Genomic DNA, 25,382 nt, shown 5'->3' on the forward strand with positions numbered 1-25,382 from the left:
ATATATATATATATATATATATATATATATATATATAACAAGTATAAATAGAAATACACACACACACACGCACACACACAACTTTAGTTGATGTGGAGTACTGTCTCGTCTTGCCAGCAGAGGGAGCAGTTGCGTCTATTCTTAACACGCCGAAGAAAAGTGTGGTTTGGACTCGGGACTGACAGAGGAAGTGAAACATTTCATCCCTGGGAATGACCACAAGCCGTAGGCGGAACAAGTCGAGTTTGTAACCGTTTCACCGCTTTTCATTAACAGCTTTCATTGAGCTGAAGATGGACAGATCTGAGCGTGTCTGATGTGGACGACAAGAGGGCAACAGCTGTCCGGCTAACGTTAACCCCGCTAGCAGACAGTCTGCATAAATCAAGCCCTGTTCTTAAACATCACTGAAACACAACAACAAAGACACACTGACTACATCATGAACGGTGAGTATGTGTTAAATGAGGTTTAAACGTAACATCTTAAATAGATGGCAACTGTAAACTAACAAGCAATTGTTATCAATCATGACCCTTCTCTAACATACAGAACCAGACAAAATACTCAACCCGGATTCATTGAATTTAAATGAACTATAAGTGTATCATCCTCATGCTGCTTGTGTCTAACTTTTCAAGTTGTTATTCACTCTCATTGACATGCCTTTTTTTACATGAATATAAAACTATTATTTTGTGTTTTATAATTAAGTTCACAATAAAAACAAATGAATCCTCGACACTCCCTACTAATGCAACTTATGATAGAGTCAAAGGACCAGAAGCTGCTCATTGTGGCTCAGTGACATAACCAGCTTCCTTTCCGATTTTGTTCTGCCAGATGATGTGATGTTAAATGTACCGGTCATCCGGCAGCTGTACCACTGGGATTGTGGCTTGGCCTGTTCGAGAATGGTACTAGAGTAAGTATGAATCCAGAGTGATGTATTATGCCTAGTTACTCTAATGATCAAATATATAAACTCTTGTTTTTGTGCACAGGTATTTACATCCGGTTAGTGAGGAGGAATTTCAGAGAGTGTGTTTGGACTTGGAGATCACCGAAAGCGTGTGGACTATTGATCTGGCTTATCTCATGTGTAAACTGGGGGTCAGACATTGCTTCTACACACAGACGCTCGGCGTGGACAAGGGCTTCAGGAATCAGGTACAGGAGCTGCAGTCGGTTTTTGAAAGTCAGTGCCATGTGATACAGCCCTGATCACTGCAGACAGATGGAGTGTATGCAAAGTGTCACATGAAGCACAGGAAATAGTGGATGTTTCATTCCATTTTTCCAAGAAAATTGCATTAGTCATGGCTTTTTTAATGTTAAATGGTTAATATTCTTGTTTTGTTTTTTTTGTTTTTTGAGCTGTGATTTTAATCAGAGAATCAGTTCTGACTCAGTTGTTAAAGAGTAATCACATTGGGCATCTGAACAGGTTTTTAATTTCCTGTATTTTTCTGTATTCCTGTATTTGGCTTTAGTCTTTCTACAAAAAACATTTTGACACAGAGGAGGACAGGGTGAACGAACTATTTCTGAGGGCTGAAAGCAAAGGAGTCCTGGTGAAAAAATGGTGAGGTTTCCACATTAAAAATGTTTTTTTTTTTTTTTTTGGTGCATACTGACACTTTGTGGTGATATACTGGGTTGAAATCATCACTGAAAACAACGAAATATTAAAAACTAAATTCCAAGCTTGAAAAAAAAAAAGGAAATTAATACAATTGTTAAAAACAAACAAAACTAAATGTTTATTTATTTGAATTTTTTTAAATAGTTTTCAATTAAATTGTATATAATTGCTTAGCACAAAAATATTTGATTGCTCTGATGCAATCTTTAAAATATGATTAAAAAAATGTTTAAGCTGTAACAATGCACAACTGACTGGTCAAAAAGCAGTCATGCACAATATTAAAGACTTAATTGCTACTGATGATATTGGATATTTAATTATGCGTGCCTATCATCCTTTTTTTTTTTTTTTTTACAATTAACTCTTTAAAAACGCTTTTATCTAATGCAATTTACATTGCATTGAAGACTTTTTTTTTATCAGTTCATGCATTTCATGGGAATCTCTCTCGTAGCTCTGTTAATATTCAGGAGATCCAGAGCCACCTGGAGCAGGGTCATGTGGCCATAGTGCTGGTCAACGCAGTCGTGTTGGTGTGTGAGCTGTGCTCCACGCCTGTTAAATACTGCTGTTTCCTTCCTGTGGGTCAGAAGTGCTTTTGCAGGAAGCCAGAATACCAGGGCCACTTTGTAGTGGTGTGTGGATTTAACCGCAGAACCGGCAGCATCTTCTACAACAATCCCGCCTACTCAGACCGTATGTATCGTGAAGTTTTGACATTATCCTTAAAGACACCACAAGCACATTTTTCAATGCAAAACATCAAAAAACACAAGGTTAAACCATTGAATATGGTTAAATATGAATTCAGATATTTAAATAAATGTATTTCTATACTTTTTAATTGATGACTATCAAATGTAATTAAGTATATATTTAAGTTTTTAACTACTTTTTTGAGGCTACTTATATCTCAGAACAAACAGCCTTATTTATTAAAGTGTATATTATGATTAATTTTAAATGAATAGTTCACCCAAAAATAAAGTTATGCTGAAAATGTACTCACCCTCAGGTCATCTAAGATGTGGATGGATTTGTTCATCAGAACAGATTTGGAGAAATGTAGCATTACATGACTTGCTCATCAATGGATATTCATTTTTGGGTGAACTATTCCTTTAATAATACAGAATCTCCACAGATGGCAATAACATTAAACCTGAGTCTCATTGATGCCCATCTCTTTGATTGGCAGGTGTGTGCTGCACCAGCTTTGGTAATTTTGAGGAGGCCAGAAGAAGCTATGGAACTGACGAGGACATTCTGTTCATCTACAAAGACGGTTGAGTCATGACCGCTTCTGAATGAACGCACGCACGTTCACAACCCCTTCTGCATCCACTGTGGTTGGCTGGGTAGCATTTTTGCCAACAGGGACCAGCGCTGCTGGCCAATAGCAGATAGTATGTTTCACCTCTGACTATGGTCTTCAATAGAGCTATAGCATCGCACAAAACATTACTATTGTGCTACATCGGCCACAGAATGAAATGTTCATGAAAGGAAAGGGAGATATGTATATGTAACTCATTATTGTGATGTGGACTCATATTTTCATCTATAAGTCATATGATTTCTATAGTGTCTGCCACTGTAAGAGGAGGAGGAGGTGGAGTGTACATAATGTTTGTCATTCATGTAAAGATAAAGATTTTGTTTGTTCAGGGTAACCTTGCAAAATCATGAGGTTGTGTTGATTTTTCTTGGAAGCCACTTAAGAATACAGTGAGTTTTTAATTATTGTACAAGAGGGAAGCTGTTTTTAAAAACTCAGGTAAGATTTGATAAATCCAGCATGTTATATATATATATATATAAGGAATGTTTCATAGGTGCAATATGTGTGGATCAATTTCTCCAGGGGTTTCTTCAAGAAAATCACCTCATAATCTCATGTAGAGTAGCAAAAAAAGAGTTTGGCTGCTTTGTGGGCAACTGTGAACCTTGACCATAAAGTACATTTTAAACTCCCTCATAGCACTAGTACAGTATTAGACCTGTTTCTGTGTAAATTACAATATTACGTTGTTAAATTCTCATGATTACATTGTGTTGGTATAATTCATAGTAACTTTAATTCCTCTGAGAGAGAGAACAGGTGTTGTACACCGTTTGAAAAGGTTTGTGACACAATGGCTGACAAATCAAATGCTTGCACTATGGTGTTCCACCAGCCATAATTATGTTATTTAATCTTTGATCATTCAGGTTAAATGGTATTTTGTTGTTTTTTTCTTAGATTTTTAAGACATCAGGTGTCCGATTACATCAGCTTGTGCTTTTTTTTTTGAAAGACCATAAGGAATGTTGATATGGCAAGCTTTATTTTTATGAAATATATAGTTGCATTTCAGGAATTAATAAAAGTATTTGTATTTTAATCGAATTCATCCTTCCATTATTGACCTAAAAAATGAACTTATTAATAATTATCAGTTATTTTATGAAATTCAAGTAGAGCTACAAGGACTTATCCCTAATACACAATGTGGTTGTCCAGCATCTGCAGAGTCTGGCTTGCAGCTGACAGCATGGTTTTCCTTACAAGCTCACTCCTTCAGAATGTTGGGTTTGAAGTCATGCTGAATGGTGTTTTTGAGCTCTTCTGCGTACAATTCATACCTTCCAGTCATCTACGGAGAGATTCAATCATGTGAATGGCACACAGATGCTACCAGAGACAAATCTTATTCATTATTTACAGGTCCTTCTCAAAAAATTAGCATATTGTGATAAAAGTTCATTATTTTCCATAATTTAATGATAAAAATTAAACTTTCATATATTTTAGATTCATTGCACACCAAATGAAATATTTCAGGTCTTTTATTGTTTTAATACTGATGATTTTGGCATACAGCTCATGAAAACCCAAAATTCCTATCTAAAAAGATTAGCATATTTCATCCGACCAATAAAAGAAAAGTGTTTTTAATACAAAAAAAGTCAACCTTCAAATAATTATGTTTAGTTATGCACTCAATACTTGTTCGGGAATCCTTTTGCAGAAATGACTGCTTCAATGCGGCGTGGCATGGAGGCAATCACCCTGTGGCACTGCTGAGGTGTTCTGGAGGCCCAGGATGCTTCGATAGCGGCCTTAAGCTCATCCAGAGTGTTGGGTCTTGCGTCTCTCAACTTTCTCTTCACAATATCCCACAGATTCTCTATGGGGTTCAGGTCAGGAGAGTTGGCAGGCCAATTGAGCACAGTAATACCATGGTCAGTAAACCATTTACCAGTGGTTTTGACACTGAGCAGGTGCCAGGTCGTGCTGAAAAACGAAATCTTCATCTCCATAAAGCTTTTCAGCAGATGGAAGCATGAAGTGCTCCAAAATCTCCTGATAACTAGCTGCATTGACCCTGCCCTTGATAAAACACAGTTGACCAACACCAGCAGCTGACATGGCACCCCAGACCAACACTGACTGTGGGGACTTGACACTGGACTTCAGGCATTTTGGCATCTTACTCCAGACTCTGGCACCTTGATTTCCGAATGACATGCAAAATTAGCTTTCATCCGAAAAAAGTACTTTGGACCACTGAGCAACAGTCCAGTGCTGCTTCTCTGTAGCCCATTTCCTGCACGAGCCTGTGCACGGTGGCTCTGGATGTTTCTACACCAGACTCAGTCCACTGCTTCCGCAGGTCCCCCAAGGTCTGGAATCGGTCCTTCTCCACTATCTTCCTCAGGGTCACCTCTTCTCGTTGTGCAGCGTTTTTTGCTACACTTTTTCCTTCCCACAGACTTCCCACTGAGGTGCCTTGATACAGCACTCTGGGAACAGCCTATTTGTTCAGAAATTTCTTTCTGTGTCTTACCCTCTCACTTGAGGGTGTCAATGATGGCCTTCTGGTCAGCAGTCTTACCCATGATTGCGGTTTTGAGTAATGAACCAGGCTGGGAGTTTTTAAAAGCCTCAGGAATCTTTTGCAGGTGTTTAGAGTTAATTAGTTGATTCAGATGATTAGGTTAATAGCTCGTTTAGAGAACCTTTTCATGATATGCTAATTTTTTGAGAAGGACCTGTATAGGATGTGATCAGTCCTACAGTGATGGTGATGTACTATCTTTCTGAAGGAATATACTGAAGTATAGTTGAACATGTAGTGATTTTTATCCCACCTTGAAGTTCCATTTGTCTGCAACTTGCCGATTTAGGTTCAAGTCCATCTCTGTCACCAGCAGGCCATCACGGGTTCTGGATAATCCTGGGCATCTGCTGCCATCAGGTGCAGCTACGTAGCTGGAGCCATAAAAGTGGCCAAAGTCATGGTGTGCTACGGATGAGACAAAGCAGATTTAGATTTCATATAATAATAATGCACACTGCTCTTTCAGTTTGTGGTCTATGAGATTTTGTTTGTGTTAGTATGTTAAACAAGTCCTTATGCTCACCAAGGCTGCATTTATTTGATCAAAAATAAAGTAAAACAGTAATATTTATAATATAAAAAAGTATTTTTGTGGTTTATATCTATGTGACCCTGTCCATGTTACAGAGAGGTTTCATGTGTAAAACAGCAGAGGGGGTTTTTGTGTACAGCTTGAAAGCTTATGCAGCAGTAATGAGGGCTGAAAGAGAGAACAGGGCCTGACAGACCAGAACTTTAGGAACTCAACACCTGTGAACAAGCCCCCTCGACTCTCAACACACCACCGATGCAGATATACCTGCTAGACTGACAGATACTGTACGCTGATCCTTTATTCGCTGAGAGACATTAAGCTCTGGAAAAGTGCCAGGTGTACTCATATGTATAAAGATAGAAATGATCTTCAGGTTTTGACTCGTATTTAATTTCTAGGATGAGAGTGCCATCTATTGAATGAATTATTTTTGAGAAGTATTGCTGAATGTCTCCTTTATGCTTAGACCCAATGAATTTTAAATTAATTTAATGTGAAAATTGAAAGGTGCAATTCTCTGGGAGATTAAATATTAATTTGAATATACAGACTATGAATAATTTGGAGGTACACAGGCTTAACCAATGGCGTGTGTTTGGTGTAGGGCTATCTGTTTGCTTGACCAATAGCAGACAAGGAATCAATTTCATGCATAATTGCTTACAGGGCCATCCAGAATAGACTGAGGGAGACCCCGCTCCCCACCTCACATTGGGCCCCGCGTCAGCCTGGATGGCCCTGATTTCTGAATAAAACTATTTATTACATAAAAAAAAAAATGATTACAGACCTCAAACTTTTAAATGGTTGTGTATATATGATTAAAGGACCTTTCGGCCTTTACCTTTGTACAAGTTAACATATGCTACTACATGTACATGCTCAAAATGAATATATAATTACCTTTCTTTCCATCTCCAGATGTGAACTCATTCTTGAAAAACTCCTAGAAAAGACAGATCTATATCAAGACTCAAAAGCTCAGGTCACGTCTGTCCAGAAATCAGCAGTAGAGGGCAGCAGAACACACACATTTCTGAACCTCCGACACTTTCATTTGTGAGGCACATGGGTGCTGCTTAACAGACTGTCGAAATAACTCCCATTTAAGCCAATTTAAAGGTAATTGGTTTACTGTATCTACATCTGAGAATAAAAGTCATCCCTCTAAGACATTATAACCACTAACAGAGACCAGACTTCACAGAAAAAAAAAAAAACAAGCGCTCAACTGTTTTTTCATCTGTATAACATTATTTGAAGTTTGACTAATAATCCTGTTTAAATTATTAGCATGTGCTTATCGAATCATATTAGTTCATATAGTTTGCTTTAGTTTTGATATTATCACAGTATAAACCGTGTATAGCTGGGGCAAACAGGACATTTCCTGAGAAATGTATGTTTTAGACTCGAGTGCATCTATTGGGTAATTTATGTGAGTTTTAAGAATGTGTAAATACTTTTTGGCACAGTTATTGGACAACAGGTGTTACATACCGTTCCCACACGGTTAATGGCACAGGTGAAGCAATGGTTTGCGATGGCAGCATTTCTGGCCTCAATCGGCCACATTGGTTCACTGTAACACAAAACCAGTATCAGCATGAGGGAATACAGGCTCTAAATTATTCCCATGAAAAGACAGCAGTACAACACAATACCTGAGCAATCCAACTGTGGCCGAAGGGTTAAAGATGATCTCAGCCCCATGTATGCTGAACATTAACCAGTTGAGAGGATGGTGTCGGCCATAGCAGATGTTAACTGCAATCTTTCCAAACTGTGTCTGGAATACAGGGTGGCCGGTGTTCCCTTCCATGTAATATGTGGACTGGACAAGGATGCAGTTCAATTTTAAATCAAGTTCAATTCAATTTGATCTATTTTCTATCAAAACAACGAGAGTTAAAAGTAAACATATTACCCAAACAATAGCCATCCAAGATATATATGAGTTCATTTCTTCATAGAAACATATTTGGAGAAAAACTTAGCATTGAATCAGTTGCTCACCAATGGAGTGAATGGGTGCCGTCAGAATTAGGGTCCAAACAACTGGTAAAAGCATCACAGTAATCCACACAAATCCAGTTCACCAATTAACGTCTTAAAAAGAAAAGTTGCATGTTTGTAAGAAAAAATTACATCATAAAGGCGTTTTAACTTTAAAACATCTCATATTTTGGTCAGAAGCAACGATCTGAAGTCAAAAGCACCTTGATGATGGATTTATTAAATACATGCAGCTATTTGCTTCACAAGATGTTAATTGATGGACTGGAGTTGTGTGGGTTAGCAGTGTATTATTGTGATGTTTTGGACTCTCATTCTGACAGCACCCATTCACTGCAGAGGATCCTTGGGTGAGCAAGTGATGTAATTTCTCCAAATGTATTCCAATGAAAAAACATAGAGGGTGAGAACATTTTCAGCAAATGTACATTTTTTGACTTAACTATTCCTTTAAGATCTACCTCTATTTTTATTGCAGGGCACAGATCCCAAATCTTGATAGGACTATCTACAGCACATTAATCTTCAACTAACAAGATCACCTTCACCAACAGTTAATCTGACCAGGCCGGAAATGATCTTTTATCAGAAAATGACTCATGCAAAGCCATTTTAATCTAATCTACTTCTGTGACTGACAGGACCTTCTTCCAAATATTTGATCTTTTACAATTGATACTTTTGATTTGAATATATATGGTCTAGTGTAAGGTAAGAATAACTCATATTTTAAACTAAGCATTATTGAATAATGAATCCCAAAATAATTATTTTAGAACTATTAAATAATCAACTAAGTTGATTAGTCCTAGAAAGGTGGTTATTAAAACAACTTGTCATTGGCAGCATGTGTTAGTACGTTCGAGATTCAGTGACTATGTAAAGAAGACTGCATGAGAGATAAGCTTGTGTTTTAGCAGTTATCACCAATGTATGTGATATCTGATCACCACCTTTTTAGAAGATTAAAACAATATACATTATGTTTGTGATGTTAGTGGAAATTCATGCAATTGATGCAGCATGAAATTTCATGCAGGGCTAAGCTGGATTCTCTGAAGAGTTTCTATGTAAACCTTTTCCAACATCGATGTTTATCAGCATAGACAGCCGCAAAATTCTCCTTAATTTTAATGAAAACAACAGGGCTGAGCCGTCTCTGCCATCTGGTTCCTGCAGGTATGCTCATGCTTGTTGTTTTAGGAAAAAAGAGTGGGTACATTTCCTGAATTGAGCATTATCACAGTGTGGTATCGATCAAAGGCACAACATGAAACTGATAAACAGCAGAGCTGGGGTGGGGGGCGGCGCAGAGAAATCAAACCATCTCAAGCACTTAAAGTGCCCACAGATCATGTAGTTCAGATACACACACACAAAATGCCCAACATGTTGGAACAAATCTATAAAAACAAGAATTACTATAGTGGATGGCTGCACTGAACAACTTTTCAGTTTTCCAGTAAGATATAGATATACCCATGTGGCAGCACAAATTACTGATAAATGTATGCACAGGTGCATGTCAATAAATTAGAATGTCGTGGAAAAGTTCATTGCAGTAATTCAACTTAAATTGTGAAACTTGTGTATTAAATTCAGTGCATGCAGACTGAAGTAGTTTAAGTCTTTGGTTCTTTTAATTGTGATGATTTTGGATCACATTTAACAAAATCTCAACAAATTAGAATATGGTAAAATCTAATCAACTCAAAACACCTGCAAAGGTTTCCTGAGCCTTCAACATGTTCTCTCAGTTTGGTTCACTAGGCTACACAATCATGGGGTGATGGAAACTGCTCAACGGAACACCGGCACTCAGTTAACAACCATTGAGAATATCTAACATAAGCGCTGACTGGGCAGGACAAGGAACCTCATCAAAGATGCCTCTCATCCTAACCATGCACTTTTCACCCTCCTCCCATCCAGCAGGCTTTACAGGAGCCTACGCTCTTGCAATAGTAGGCTCAGAAAGAGCTTCTTCCCCGAGGCTGTGACACTTCGGAATGCCACACCACCAATCTAACCTGCAACCTGCTTTCTTACTGCACTGGTCACAGTACTTTACATACATGTATTTGCACAACTCATGTTTTGTACAGATTACACATTGTTCAAGCTATTACACTGTAAACTAACGCTGTTACTGTACATAGCACAGTAAACTTTCTATATAAATATTGCACTACTGATTACTTTGCATAGAATATATTGTTTAACAATACTATTGCACACTCATCCAACTGTATTTATTATCACTGTTCTTAAGTTACTGCTGTTCATAATGTACAGTACATACAATCCTACATTGCATTCCTATTTATATTCTGTACATACTCTGCTTAATACTCCACTGTACATTCTCTAAATTATAGCTTCACTTACTCTGCACTTATATGTTTATAAAACACTATATTCTTGCACTTCTGGTTAGATGCTAACTGCATTTCATTAGCTCTGGACTTGTACTCTGCATAATGACAATAAAGTTGAATCTAATCTAATCTAGTGAAATACTATTGGTCTCAGACCTTTGGAGCGCACTGCATTAATATTTAATTTACAGCTTAACACATGTAAGCTTAATGTAAACGAGTGATGACACTCTATTAATCTAAATACAGAGTGTCACTGTAGCTGTGTTGTTTCACACTGACAGTTGTTTGACTGTTATGCAGCGGGTGACACTGACCTCATTGAAGTCTCCCACACGGGGAATGTGATTCTTCCGTGATTTGCCTAGAACATTGCCATTATTGGACACCACCACTGCAGTGTTCCACAATGTTCCACTGTGAATCTCATCTCTCTCCAAAATGGGAGACACCACCACCATGTTGTATTTTTTGGCCAGCTACAAAATGAAAATCAAGCACATATGGTATCAGCATTAGAAGTAATGACTGCAGTAAGAACATAGCAGAAGAGCCACATGACATTTTAACCTCAGCTAACTTTGCCTTGCCGTAAAAAAAGGTCAGATTATCTGATATTTTAAGAGACTTGTTGACTTTGACACACAGTGATGAGGGTCTAATTTCCTGTTTTATATATTTTTATTTTACATGCTGTTCACACAACATGAGTTTGATTTGTTGCATGTTGCAATATTTGATTTTTTTTTTCAAATATTAATTGCAATTAAGCCATGAAGCAGTTTTTAAAAAATGTAAAGTCAAAATATTTTTTATAATAAAAACAAAGTATTATGCCAAACTACATACATACATACATATATATATATATATATATATATATATATATATATATATATATATATATATATATATATATGTATATATATGTTATTTTTTATTTTATTTTTTTTTCTTCAGATTTTAATTTTTAATTTTAATTTAATTCTTCAGATTTAATTTTTTTTTACTTTACTTTTTACTTTTCATTACGATATGAGGAAAGACTTATAACCATGACATTTTTTTTTCAGCATCAAAAAAAAAAAAAAAACACTCCCCATACTGTAGAAGAGTTTTACTATTTATTTAATATAAATTTTCATCAAATAATATTATTTATTTATATATTTTATTTAGTTATTATTATTGAAATTAACTTGTTTTATTGATATAATATTATTATTATATCAGGAGATTTGCATCACCCTGACATTTTTATTACTCCAAAAACATAAAAATGAATTTTGATTCAGAAATAAAAAACTCTAATCGCAGAAGAGGTATATTCAAATCCTTTGGTGTATGAACTGTATTTTCGATGCTAAATTCGATGATAAATTAATAAACCTGGACAACAACTTTTTGCTAATTTCTGTATAATCTTTAGTGGTCTTGTAGAATTTATATAATGAACAGGAAAATGTACAAAAATACCAACAAAAAAAAAAGTAATTCAATAAAGAAGCACTTATTGGTTCTAGAAATTTCATTTTAGGTCATATTTGCGGAAGCATAGATGGGGTTCTTCTGTTAACAGTCAAAGGTCACGTAATTCCTTAGAGTTCAGTGTCAGAAGATTCCACAGTTACGTGCCGCAGTGCTCATCGGTCTGTGGCTCTCGCCCGTGGTCAGTATGTCCCCGTCCCCTCTGTTGGCTTAACCTCCTGCAATCTCCTTTAACAAATCACCAGCCTCTAAGCAGCTGCACGGCACTACACCAGTCAAAGCAAACATGCACTATATCAAAAGTATCTGCCTTTGAAATGGGCAGAAGGGAATAATTAAGTCCATGCTAATGAAATACAGCCTCGTCCTGAGTTCGAGGAGTGAACAAATAATCAATCAGGGGGCTAAGATTAAATATTTTACCAAAGATCAGAAACTGATTGTAACTTTTTTTATTATTATTATATATTTTTTTGTAATGTCTCCATTCATTTAAGTCTTACCTGAATACAAAAGCGTGTGGTGAGCCCATCCTCAGCTGATTCAGCAAACTCTGTCCATGGCTCCCTCTCTCGTGTGCAAAATGCAAAAGGCATTGCTATGGATGGAGGACACAGGGAAAACTATGCTTAATGTTTTCCCCGAAAGATTTCATTATTACCAGAACTGAATTTTATTTATGAGAGATCAATCTGTCGAAATGTCCAATAAAACTTTGTTTTGCTTGCTGGGAGGGAGGATGAGGAGTACAGTAGATACATTTACGGTCATATTTTTCATTAGCAGTTGTTGTTTAGAGCAGGATGAATTTATCATTTGTTTACACGGCATTTTTAAATGACTACTATCAAAGCAAACAGGCTTAATAGATTTGCATGGAGACACAGGAAATCAGAGCTCAGGGGTCAAAGGTTTACATGGGAGTTTACATCAGCACAGCTGAAACGTCGTCACTACAGTCCTGCTGCGCTCTGCTGATGTAAACCAGATCCCACTGATGTCTTCATGGGCTTGTTACATCACTGAAGGCCAAGCAGTCCGATCCTATACTGCGCTTTATAAGTAAGCCCAGTAATTGCTTTGAGGACAACAGGAAATGGTTACAGAGAGCCATGGAATAAAATAATACAACTACTAGTCTTTTTTTAAATATTTTTTAAATTAACTTATACAATCATTTTAAATATTAACTGGTTGATACTCATAATTACACCACTGGACTCTTGAAGTGAACTGCAAATGCTGAAACATTAAAAATCATTAAATTACTTACGGTAATTTAATGCATAAATGGTTATATATTACATATATTATATTAATAATTCATATAAAACCATTTATAAATCATTTAAGGTTTTCATACATGCACAAACACAAATTTTGAACTGTACACAATCATTAATTCAATAATTCAAACCTAACATGATGTGGAATGTTGTGAAAATCAATCAAACAATCAATCAATTACATTATTTATGAATAACAGTTACATCATATTTAAATACTGTGAAATAGATTAATACAAACGTATGACACCAGATAGCTGTATATATTCCAACTGCAGTTGTACAACAGTGAATTGGAAAGAGTGTTAGATGGAAGTGTGTGTTTGTGTGTTTGTGTACTCACTCCAGGCTTCCTGGAAACACACTATGTTGACCCCACACATGGCCGCCACATCTACCATCTCCCCCACACGCTTGTGCAGAGCTTTGATCTATGAAAGCAAAATATGAATATTCAGTGTGACGAATTCAAATTAATAACACTAAATATATGAAATTTGTTTTAGCATTTATATGTATGTATGGGCCTGTCAAGAGCCAAAATGTGCCACCTGTCCATTATATGCACTGTGTACTTCTTTCTCTCACCTGTTCAAGCACAGGAGCATCGGTGGGTAAGACTATCTTGTTCTGAATGAGTCCCACACGGACAGTTCTGGGTGGTCTGAGCTGCTCTGGAGAAGCCTCAAACACATAACCCTTCAGATCAAAATCTTGCTCAACTGAAGCATCTATTGCACTCTGGGGAAGGTTCAGCTTCCTGAAATGCATGCATTACAATTTGAAATGGCATAAGCTCAATAAAATCTAAAATAAGCAAATAGGGAAGAGTAGGGATGACTGTGATGATCAAAGATACATTTGTTTTTCACTTCAGTTCGTATTTTATTGCACCATGGTTAAACTATGGTTAGTGTAGCAAAGCCATGCAATATCATGTGGCAATAACATGGTTGATGTAGTAAATTCATGGTTAATTTCTGTTAAGTGTAGTAGTTTTATGCTATATTAATATCAAAAGCAGATTTCCCATGTTTTCCATGAATAAATTAGAAAACCAAAAGGGTTTATAGTTAGGCCTATGCACGATGCTAAAATGTTAATTTATTTCCTTGAACAGCCAAACTGTTATTAATGTTCTATGTTATTATGTTTTTTATAATATTTTTATTTTACAGGTTTTTTAAAGTTTTTATTTTTATTTTATACTAATAACGGATAAATGAAACAAAGGCCAAAGCTTAGTATATATTTATGGGACCTATGAAAAGGATGAAGTTAGAGCTTGTCAAATTCACATCGTTGACGTCAACGACATTCCCAGGCTCTGTTTTGTGGCCAAAGTCCACCATAAATCATTTACTCAGTTTCAACCTTTAATAGTTACGAAATTAAACTTATAGTGTAAAAGCTACCTTAAATTTGGTTGCCTAGTTTCATTATATAGCATATCCATATAGAATCAAAGTCAGCTGTCATCGCAGCTGTGTGTGGACTGCAGCTCCCTCCAGTTTTGGGCTAAAATTAAAGCGCGTGTTCGTGACTTACTTCAGCTCTTTTCCGAACAGCAATCTTCTGACCTCTCTGCGTTCAGCCTCAGGTACATATGTCTCCAGAACCTTCTCTAGCGATTCAAAGTCTTTCCCAGACATTTTGAGCCGGCGTCCTCGTGCTGAGTACGCAGAGAGAGTAAATTCACCTCTCTTTACATTACTATTTAACTAACACATGTCCAGTTGTACCCTTCCAACTCTTATGCAACCTTTTCAGGACAGAGAGAGGGGCCGATCCCTACATGAATTGAGGGTTCTCAACTGTCACGCATTTGGAGTGTTTTGTAAGTTTTGATACTTTAATTAAAACAAACAAAAAAATCATGTTTTGGCGCACTTAATGTGGTGTAAATCGTAAAATGTATCGCTTCAGTTAAAGCCACGTGGTTCATGGGTCTCGCTAAACAAACAAGTTAAGTAGAATAGACGACTGCATCATTATGCAGGTATTTGCTCGAATTATTTGGTAAAAATTACAGCATATTGTGAGTTGGCGCTGCCATCTCAATTAGAGCTAGGTTACCGGTTCATGACGAAGGATTACAAGACTCACAACTCAGACATTATCTGGCGTTTAGCCTGCACACTCAAACAAGAGAGCAGCGGCCTTTTTATTAGTGATTGCACACCTGTGATCCACCCACTTCTTGATTACAGTCAATTAGAGAACATATACAATTACATAAGTCAACACCCCCACTTGTTCTTAAATTGACAGAATATAAACACAGTGCATCACATACATGCATTTAGATAAATCTTCATACTCCAAATAAAAAACACAGAAATTTATCCATTTTAGCTTTAGACACAGATTTTGTTAAAATGTCTGCCACCATATCAACTGTAGGACAATAATGAAGAATTATTTTGCCATCATTCAGTACAGATCGAACAAAATGATACCTTATGTCAATATGCTTACTCCTTTGTCGACACACCGGATTCTTTGTAAGTGCAATAGCACCCTGATTGTCCTCAAAAATAGTCACTGGTGAATATTCAAGTACATTGTCCATTCCATTGATTAGATTGGTCAGATACAAGCTTTCTTGCGCAGTAGCTGATAAAGCCATATATTCGGCTTCACATGTGGATAAAGCAACAGTTTGTTGTTTCTTAGACTTCCAAGAAATAACAGGCCCATTCTTAGACAAACTGAAACAGTATCCAGTAATACTATGCCTGTCATTCAAGTCTGCTGCCCAGTCTGCGTCGCTATAAGCCACAAGTTCAAGATCTACATCACTTCTATTATAACATAATTCCAAGTCTGCTGTACCTTTCAAATACCTCAACACATGTTTGGCAGCCACCCAATGTTGTTCTTTTGGTGCCCTTAGATATTGTGACAATTTACTAACAATGAAGCTCAAATCAGAACGAGTACTTGTCATCATATAGATTAAACTGCCAATCACTTCTCGATACCTCTTTAGGTCGACAGGTTCACCATCATTGTCAAATTTTACTTTCATTTCACATGGGGTTGATCTTGGTTTGCAGTGAGTCATATCAAATCTCTCCAAAATTTTTAAAATGTATCTTTCCTGATTCATTTTTACTTTACCATGTTCTTGCGTAAAGTCAATGCCTAAGAAATGTTGAAGTTTTCCTAGATCTTTAATTCTGAATTTAATTCCCAACATTTCCTTCACATCTCTGAGTATTTGATCATTACTCGCTGCAATGAGAAGATCATCAACCCAAATAATCAGTATGACTCTTTCTTTATCAGTTTGTTTACTGTAAACACAATAATCTGCTGAATTTTGAACAAAGTCATTTGCAGTTAAGAAATCATGCAACATCTTGTTCCAATTTCGTCCTGATTGTTTCAGACCATACAATGATTTATTGAGCTTACATACCAATTCTTCTCCTGTTTTTGACTCAACTTCAAATCCTTCAGGTTGCTTCATATAAATTTCACAATCTATAGGAGCATGCAGATATGCAGTTTTAACATCCATCTGATGTAAATTCAAATCATATTGTGCTGCAAGCTGCATTAAAACACGCACTGAAGTCATATCGGCAGTAGGTGAAAATGTCTCATTATAATCAATACCTGCCACTTGACTATAACCCTTTGCCACATACCTGGCTTTATATACTCTCCCATCAGGATTTTCCTTTATAGCATAAACCCATCTCCCCCCTACTGCCTGTTTACCTTCTGGTAGGGTTGTTAATGTGAAAGTGTTATTCTCTTTCAGAGAATTCATCTCATCCTCCATAGCTTCAACCCACTGCTCTGATTTTAAAGAGCCCAAGGCTTCCTTCAGTGTCCGGGGAGCACCACATGCAACACGATAGCAATAGTCAATAGTCAATGGCTGATCTGCATCATCTTTAACTTCATAATCATAATCTGCAAAGTACTGAGGGGGTCTTCTTTCTCTTTTTGGATATCTAGTACCTGGATCACTCTCTTTTTCACCCTTTGCACTGACTTCACCTTCAACTTTCATTTCTTGTGGAACTACTTTAGCCCTGTCTAGTTTTGGTAATAAGGTTTCAACCTCCTTCCGGTATTGCAAATATTCATCCACATCCTCCACTGTCTGAGTATCCCTTTCATTTGTACTTTTTGTGACAAACTTCACCAGTCTACTCTTAAGTACTCTCCCTGTGTCTGGATAGAAAACAAGATAAGCAGGGCTATTTTTGTCATAACCAACAAATATACCCTTGTCACATCGCACATCCAACTTTTTCTTGTTATACTTGTATGCATAGCACTCTAACCCAAACGCTCTCATTTTGGATAGATCAGGCTTCTTTCCAGTTATCAGGTAGTATGGAGTTTGTCCCAGACGTCTATTATAACATCGGTTTCTAATTATAGCAGCGGTTTGTACCGCATATGTCCACAACTCCTTTGGTAATTTACTCTCAATGAGCATACATCTTGCCATTTCAAACAAAGTCCTCCAAGCTCTTTCAGCTGTCCCATTTTGATGGGGTGAATAAGGAGCTGAGGTTTCATGTCTAATGGCATTCTTGCGGAGCAATGACTGAAATACGGAAGATGTAAATTCTGTTCCATTATCTGATCTTATACATGTAATCTTACCATACGGTGTAATATCAGCAATGAATTTCTCGGTGGCTACGGCAGTGTCACTTTTGTTCTTCAAAAAATAGGTAAAGACAGCTCCTGAATAGTCATCTGTGAATGCTAAGGCAAATCTGAAACCATCTTTTCCTGCTGGTTCTATAGGACCAGCCAGATCTGCATGAACAAGTGCAAACACATCTTTTGCCTTCTCATCTGGATCTCTATTTCTGTTCTGAGCAAATTTGCCTTTTACACACACTTCACATTTCAAATTGGATCTGTCAATTTTACCTCTAATTTTCATCCCTTCTGTAACATTCTCCAACTTTAACACATCCTCATAATTACAATGACCCAGTATTTCATGCCATGTCTGAATATCATAGCACGCGTTACACTCATCAATCTCATTAACAACAGTACTCAAATAAAACAATCTGTCATACATATGAATATCAAAAATTGTACCATTTTTGTGAATGAGTCGGTTCTGTCCCTCTTTGAAGATTACTGTTGCTCCATGTGAAATTGCCGCTTTGACAGAAAAGATGTCTTGAGAAAATGATGGCACATAAAGTGCCTCCGTCAACATCATGTCCACAATGCGACCATTACTATTTCTCAAACGCAATTTAGCGGTACCCTTCTTCATCGCGATTCCACTGGCCCGTTTTCCATCAGCCAGCTCCAGAATATGGCTCTGTGGCTTGAAACTTAAATCGAAATCAACGAACTTCTCAATGTCCGTAACGATATGTTTAGTAGCTCCAGAATCCACCATGAGACCTTTCATTTCCACGCCACCATCTGGGACTTTATTCACCTGCTCGACCATAAACGCAAATGTGTGATCCTCCTCTTCGTCCACCGTTTGCTTCACTTTATCCCGCTTTCTTCGACGACAATGCACGTCTATATGTGAGGTGCTTTTACAGAAACTACACCATTGTCTCCGTTCCCCGCGCTCCCCATCAACCACCGTGCACTCCGCTGCTTTGTGACCCTTCCGGCCGCAATTGTAACAGGTGAGTCTCATACACCGATTATCCCTTCCTTTAATTTTCATTATGCTATCTTCTCCCGAACTAGCAATGCCGAACTTCTCGGTGCTTTCATAGCTCCTCAGTTTCGCTTTAAAGTCAGCAAATGTTAGTTTTTCATCACTCTGCGTAATAAAAATAGAGAATGGTTTGAAAGTATCGGGCAAACCCTTTAGAATCATGGCAGTCAATAAATCATCGCTCAAAGTCTCTCCCGCATTCCGCAATGCTGTAATTGCAGTCTCTGAACGAATAATGTAATCTGTAACGGTTTCGTTTACACCTTTCTGAAGAGATGTCAACTCCGTATACAAACTTATCACACGTGGCTTCCCCTTACCAGCGTAGTGATCTCTCAAAATCTGTAATGCCTTTCTGCCATCATCCGCAGCCTCTCTCATCACAAGCGACATACTCTTGTCATCTAATAATTGGATCAGAACTGCATATACCTCTTCATTTTTACTGTCGTCTCTCTCCTCCGCACCCTCATCATTCACGGCCGGTGCTTCACTCAATATGATGGATTTCAAACCCAGAAGACGCAAATGTGCCAGGAACTTGGTTTCCCACAGTTCGTAATTCTTTTCCTCTCCGTCGAAACATAAACGATTCCATCGGTTCCCAAACTCTTTACTGGGCCCATAACCTGTTGGCGCTGCCATCTCAATTAGAGCTAGGTTACCGGTTCATGACGAAGGATTACAAGACTCACAACTCAGACATTATCTGGCGTTTAGCCTGCACACTCAAACAAGAGAGCAGCGGCCTTTTTATTAGTGATTGCACACCTGTGATCCACCCACTTCTTGATTACAGTCAATTAGAGAACATATACAATTACATAAGTCAACACTATTATTACGTCGTTAACATTTACAGTGTCTTTATTCTGGTTTTCTTAACCCTCACGTAGGCCTAGAGAAGGGAAATCTACGTTACACCGTGTTCAGGTCACGCTCAGGATCACAAGCAAATCACCACAGAAAAGCCAAGCGTTTACTATTAATATTTTCTGGAAACCATCTAACACTCTTAGAATAAAACGCACTAATATGGAAATCTCTTGAAATACATAAAAAAATCGCTTTGTGGTTTGTATCAGAGGCAGCAAATATTCATTATTCAATCTCCTTCACTACACTCTTTTTATATTCTGCAGGAAATTAGGCCTACCTCTGCTTTTTCAGCTTTCTAATGATGAAATACAGCAAGATTTTCAAACCGGAAATGCAATATATATATATCTGTGTGTGTATAGCCTACTGCTTGTGTGTGTGTGTGTGTGTGTGTGTGTGGTGTCAGTAAGATTTATTTTAATAAATGCATTTATTTACAGTAAAATTTGTGATATTGTGAAATATTGTTGCATTTTACTATATTTTAAAATGGAATTTATTCTTTCAGTCCTAAATCCACAGCGTCACATGATCCTCCAAAAATCATTCTAATCTGCTTATTTGGTGCTCAAGAAACATTTATTTTTATGTTGAAAACATTGAAAACAGAATGTGGATTCTTTGAATATAAAGTTTACAAAACTGAATTAATTTAAAATATAATTATTTTGTACCATTATAAATATCTCTCTTAATGAATTTAATGCATTGTTGCTGAATAAAATTATTCATTTTATTTTTTTTTAATCATACTGACCTCCAAACAAATGGTTGTGTAGATACACAGACAAAAAATATTCTTCACATTTATGTATATGATAAAACCTATAAATAAAATATTTATAACATTGTTAAAGAACACAAGGGAATAGTAAGAGAGTGTTTTCAGCTTCGAGGTGTTGTGATGGCTTTCTTAAAGTTGATAGCAGCTTTGATGCGGTGTTGGCTGACTCCTCCCCTTTTAGATGCCCCACCCCTTTTGTCCCTCTCCTTTGAAGGATTTGACAGCTTTCTTAGAATCTCTAAATTTAGCAGAAAGAAAGATTACATTTAAGAGAGCACCAACAACTTCAGATATTATGTGAAATATCCATTATGTCAAATATCCATAACAATTTCGTTATATTTCTGCTGATTAGTAAGCATCAGTTTTATTTTCATTAGATTGGAGGGAAAATCCTTTAAAAGGACAATACAATGAAAAGAAGGAGCAAGGAGTTTTTTCCTTGATATCAAATTCTTCCATTTCAATAAATTACAGATTAATGAAGATTAATGAATGAAATGTAGAAGCATTGCCTGCTAGCTCAGGGTAACTTGTCCCAAAGTCATTCACTGCAGTATACATTGGAACTTCACTGCCTTCACCTCCTGCAAAAGAGAACATAGAAAGCCATTTACTGATTTTCTGTAAAGTTGTTGTGATATCTGAGGTACCTGAAGTTGGTGAGGGCAAACTCACGTGATACACGTAATGGAATATAGCTCTCTCTCTCCTTCAGCAAACTGCTGATGAGGTCTGTGCTCTGCGCTCTCTCGGACAAGTTCACCAGCTCTCCCGTCCTGTCCATCAAGTCCACAGTCTCTATAGAGAACAGGTCTTTTTTATTTAGATCACCAATAATGAGTCTGTTTGGCATCAAATTAAGTGAGTGTGTTTCTGATTTCTAGTGTTGCTTGGAGTTGAACAAACCCCGGAGCCTAAGGCTGATGATACACGGGGCAACTTTCTGAGCAGTTTTGCTAGTAAGCTTTTTTTGAGCAGTGTTGCTCTGGCACTTTCCCATTGAGAATGGATAGCAAATTTCTATCTGGATACTTTAGATCGGTCATGGGCCCTGTGTCTCACCTGGTTGTCCATTCAAGACAGCACTGCACAAAGTTGGCTGAGAATAAAACTTCACTGCGTTTGTGTTTTTTTTTCCACATCTAACAACCAATTGGAGCACCTTGTCAACCACATAGCAACGGCACAGCAAGCATTTACAACCTCCTAGCATCACGGCATTTTGTCTTGCCCAGGTAGAAACAACTTATATAAATGTAAGAATCTAATTTGAGCATTGGTGTAATTCATTTTTGATGTCAACCAATACTTGACCCTCAGCTGAAGCAGACTTTAATTTACCTTGGGGATCCAGATTGCATTTTTCTTTTATACAGTGGATGAAGTTTATAACCTTGCAGTTTAGGTTCAGTATCTCCTCTCTTCCCTCTGTAAGAAATATATATTTGAAAATATTTCAACCATAAAGCAAAGGAACTTTGCTATATTATGTAAAATTATAAATGGAATATATACACTAGTTTAAAAATTGGGGGTCAGTAAATATTTGTATTAATTTTATTTTATTTATAAATTGACACTGTTATTCACCAAGGAAGTATTAAATGGGCCTATGGTCAAAACCAAAGTCCCTTTAAGATAACTCATTTCACTCAAAGTGGCCATCTTTGAAACGGTTCTCGCGCATGCAAGTACAGCTCCTACCTCTCTGAATGGGGAAACATCAAATTCTCCAAAACTGTTCACCAAACGTACAATTAAATTTCATATTTGAAATCAGACAGTGAAATCTGACAAAAAACTATTTCATAACTGTTGTTTCTTTTGCTCAAATAGCATAAAAAGCGTATTATTCAGGCTAGACCAGCCAGTGACTTCTACGGCGATTACTTTACCGATTAGTGATTGGCTCTTTAACTCCAAAGGCGGTGCTTTTTTCATTTTCCCCATTCAAAATTATACAAGTGACACATCTTGGGTTTTCTATACATAGAAATGCATTTTTTATATATAAATGTTATTTCCTCAAGGGAGCATTAAATGGCTCAAAAATGACAGTAAAGACATTTGTTACAAAAGTATTAGAATCTCTGTTTCAAATAAATGCTCTGTATTCCTCAAAGAATCCTAAAGAATCCATCACAGTTTCCATAAAAATATTAAAATTAGCACAACTGTTTTCAACATTATTAATAATAAGAAATGTTTCTTAAGCAGCATATCAGCATATTATAATGATTTCTAAAGGATCATATGACACTGAAGACTGGAGTAATGATGCTGGAAATACAGTTTCCCATCACGGGAATATATTTGAAAATATATTGAAAATAAAACAATATTCATTTTTTACACTATTTTACAATATTACTGTTATGATATAATAACATTATAATATGAATAGGCTGTTTATATAAATGATCCAGCACTTACCACCAAATATCAAAGTGATGAACATCTCAGTTTTAAGATGTGATGTTTTCAACTGCTAAACTGCTTACTGTTCCAGCAGCCTGCAGAAATGAATGTGTCTGTTCACACAGTAGGAAAATAAAAGCCAGTTAAATGTTGTTGACGACAGCCATACCTAGAGACAAAGCCCTGGTTTATGAGGAATGCTGTGGAGTTCTGCAGCACTGAATGTAATTGGCAGACTAGATCTAGATCATTGTAATCAGAATATTATCCTGCTGGGCCACCACTGAACTATAGAGGAACTCCCCTCATCGCCTGGAATCTGCATTATATAAACAGCACAGTATTACCCTGCTACATTTTTCACTCACTACTCACTGTTGTTTTTTTGGCCCTCTCTCTCTGTAACCCCACTGAAAAGAGAAGAGAGAAGGGACTCTTTTTTTTATGAAGCAGACCAGTCTGATTTGTCTCCATGGAGTTAGTACACAGACAGACAGGTTCTTTGATACTTTGAAGTACTTATCCAGGACATGTCTAGTTGAGTGGGGAACAGATCTATAGTCTTTTCCCCATGACTTTAAACGCAACAGTAAGAGAACAGCACAAGTCCATCCCAGTTATAGAATAAAAGCTGTGCCCTAATAAAGAAAGGACTAAGAGGTTAGCACACTTAATTCATTTAAAGGGGTCCTATTATGCTCTTTTACAAAGTCTTGATTTTGTTTTGGGGGTGTGCTAGAACAGGCTCACATACTAGGTTGTTTGATAAACACATTATTTTCCACATGTTTTACATTATTACAACACCTGTCTCCCCAGTCTGGCATGAACGGCTCAAATAGTTCCTGTATCACATGAAGGCCCGCCTTCTGAAATACGAAATGAGCTGTGATTGGTTAGCTGGGTCAGTGTGTGCTGTGATTGGCTCCACTCTGCACCTGATCGGGAAATGTCATGCTACTTACCATACCCGCCTGCGAGCTTCTGTGTTCATTAATATTGCATCAAAATCAAATCAATTTGAGCACATTTTACACCCGGATGATTGTAACCACTCTAAGTTTGTCTGCCTTGGGAAAGCCTGCATGTCTCCGACATATTGATAACACTTGTTGCCTTCTCTAGTGCAGCACAACCCATTTGTGAACAGTGATTTCTGTTAAATAAAATATCTCCTAAGTTGACTTTGAGCTTTGTAACTTTGTAGATGTTTTTTTTTATGCTCTAACAGCAACATTACAAATTAACTTAATAGGCAAAATAGCACCCCTTTAAATGTCTGTTGCAGTTTTGTCCCCGTAGTTCAGGGTTGGTTATCTTTGGTCCTGGTGGGCAATTGTCCTGCAAAATTTAGCCCCAACCCTGATCAAACACACCTGCCTGTAGCTTTCTAGTGGTTCCTGTAATGCCTGCTGACATGGTTAGGGTGAGAGGCATCCTTGATGATGTTCCTTGCCCTGCCCAGGCAGCGCTTGTGATAACTGTTCTCAATGGTAGTTAACTGGGTGCCAGTGATCCATTGAGCAGTTTCCATCACGCACTAGAGTGCTTTGGGGTCAGATGTGGAGCAATTGCTGTACCACACTGAGATGCAGTTTGTGAGTATCCACAAGGATCCTGGGACTTTCTTAAGGCTCCGTATAGAAGTAAAGGCGCTGCTGTAACTTTGTGTTAGGGACCAGGGCCCGTATCCCTAAAGAATTTTTGTGCAAAAAGTGGCTCCTAAGAAAATTCATGACGTTTTCTTAGAATTTCCCCTAAAAGTGACACGAAAATCCCAGTTAATATAAAAGCTATTCCTCAAGATTCCTAGCGCTTAAAAGGGCTCCTAAGGCGAGATCTGCTAAGAGCAGGGAAGAGGACTTTTAGTGGCTTAGGAGTTCCCCTAAGCAGCTGCACAAAATGGCCAACAGAGGAGGCAGGAGAGATGTCCTGCAAACACTGGATGACAGGGAATGATTGGATCATGCAGGAATCATGTTTGTGGTGGATCTTCTTAGAGATGCAATTACTTCACCAACTGGGCCAGCAACAAACCTTGCTCCTCAGTCCAGTTCGGCTTGCGATTCCTTTTTTCTCTCCATTTTCTGTGTTTGTAGGATATTTGTTAACAAGCCTTCATAAATAGACCAGCCAGCAATCACAGACATTGATAAAAGCTGAGCCGTGTTGCCCTCGTTAAGACCACACTGAGTTATAACGCTGTAACTTCTACTCCATTAAGAACAGCCCCTTGAGATAGGCCATCTTGTTTTCAATGGGGTCCATATGGGACTGAAAGTACAAAATATGCCAGCTAGGATATTAATATGATCAAATAAGACACAAATCATTATTTGAACAGGGTGTAATGAGCTCAAGTTTTCACATATACATATAGATTCTA

The 25,382-nt window shown here is 37.3% G+C and overlaps 3 protein-coding genes across 6 annotated transcripts; 1 reads left to right on the top strand and 2 right to left on the bottom strand.

Moving 5' to 3' along the window:
* Nucleotides 1–125: 125 nt before the first annotated feature.
* On the top strand, nt 126–4,032 carry LOC128018528 (protein GUCD1). Of its 3 annotated transcripts, none has more exons than XR_008184898.1 (6): nt 126–449; nt 844–925; nt 1,005–1,170; nt 1,494–1,585; nt 2,103–2,756; nt 2,847–4,032. XR_008184898.1 is itself a non-coding variant. In XM_052604092.1 (6 exons), the coding sequence occupies exons 1-6, from the start codon at nt 443–445 to the stop codon at nt 2,936–2,938; spliced, it is 681 nt and encodes a 226-aa protein (XP_052460052.1). In that variant the 5' UTR covers nt 130–442; the 3' UTR covers nt 2,939–4,032. The 3 variants fall into 3 exon arrangements, 2 of the variants coding, with proteins under 2 accessions (XP_052460051.1, XP_052460052.1); XM_052604092.1 differs by having other exon boundaries at nt 130–449; nt 2,103–2,344; XM_052604091.1 differs by having other exon boundaries at nt 2,103–4,032.
* LOC128018527 (beta-ureidopropionase-like) lies at nt 3,957–15,185 on the bottom strand. 2 transcript variants are annotated; one of them, XM_052604089.1, is made up of 10 exons: nt 14,784–15,185; nt 13,824–13,995; nt 13,579–13,666; nt 12,453–12,547; nt 10,779–10,940; nt 7,732–7,901; nt 7,568–7,649; nt 6,971–7,013; nt 5,783–5,937; nt 3,957–4,284 (listed from the first exon to the last, which is right to left on the bottom strand). In XM_052604089.1, the coding sequence occupies exons 1-10, from the start codon at nt 14,885–14,887 to the stop codon at nt 4,201–4,203; spliced, it is 1,155 nt and encodes a 384-aa protein (XP_052460049.1). In that variant the 5' UTR covers nt 14,888–15,185; the 3' UTR covers nt 3,957–4,200. The 2 variants fall into 2 exon arrangements, with proteins under 2 accessions (XP_052460049.1, XP_052460050.1); XM_052604090.1 differs by lacking the exon at nt 14,784–15,185 and adding an exon at nt 14,651–14,759.
* A 4,874-nt stretch (nt 15,186–20,059) lies between these two features.
* On the bottom strand, nt 20,060–24,002 carry LOC128018529 (uncharacterized protein C22orf15). The gene is made up of 5 exons (XM_052604093.1): nt 23,012–24,002; nt 21,920–22,006; nt 21,254–21,376; nt 21,091–21,162; nt 20,060–20,813 (listed from the first exon to the last, which is right to left on the bottom strand). The coding sequence occupies exons 1-5, from the start codon at nt 23,034–23,036 to the stop codon at nt 20,677–20,679; spliced, it is 444 nt and encodes a 147-aa protein (XP_052460053.1). The 5' UTR covers nt 23,037–24,002; the 3' UTR covers nt 20,060–20,676.
* Nucleotides 24,003–25,382: the final 1,380 nt, after the last annotated feature.

Source organism: Carassius gibelio, chromosome A8 (genome assembly GCF_023724105.1).
Source record: "Carassius gibelio isolate Cgi1373 ecotype wild population from Czech Republic chromosome A8, carGib1.2-hapl.c, whole genome shotgun sequence".
Taxonomy (NCBI): Eukaryota; Metazoa; Chordata; class Actinopteri; order Cypriniformes; family Cyprinidae; genus Carassius; species Carassius gibelio.

Coding starts and splice junctions, on each gene's coding strand:
- LOC128018527 (XM_052604089.1), bottom strand. CDS start 14,887: ATGTCTGGGAAAGACTTTGAATCGCTAGAGAAGGTTCTGGAGACATAT. Junction 12,548..13,578: donor GTGTTTCCAGGAAGCCTGGA/GTGAGTACACAA, acceptor CTCCATCCATAG/CAATGCCTTTTGCATTTTGC. Junction 5,938..6,970: donor ATCTGGAGATGGAAAGAAAG/GTAATTATATAT, acceptor TCTCATCCGTAG/CACACCATGACTTTGGCCAC.
- LOC128018528 (XM_052604091.1), top strand. Junction 1,171..1,493: donor ACAAGGGCTTCAGGAATCAG/GTACAGGAGCTG, acceptor ATTTGGCTTTAG/TCTTTCTACAAAAAACATTT. Junction 1,586..2,102: donor GGAGTCCTGGTGAAAAAATG/GTGAGGTTTCCA, acceptor TCTCTCTCGTAG/CTCTGTTAATATTCAGGAGA.
- LOC128018529 (XM_052604093.1), bottom strand. CDS start 23,036: ATGTTCATCACTTTGATATTTGGTG. Junction 21,377..21,919: donor ATGCAATCTGGATCCCCAAG/GTAAATTAAAGT, acceptor TGTTCTCTATAG/AGACTGTGGACTTGATGGAC. Junction 20,814..21,090: donor AAGTTACCCTGAGCTAGCAG/GCAATGCTTCTA, acceptor TGCTAAATTTAG/AGATTCTAAGAAAGCTGTCA.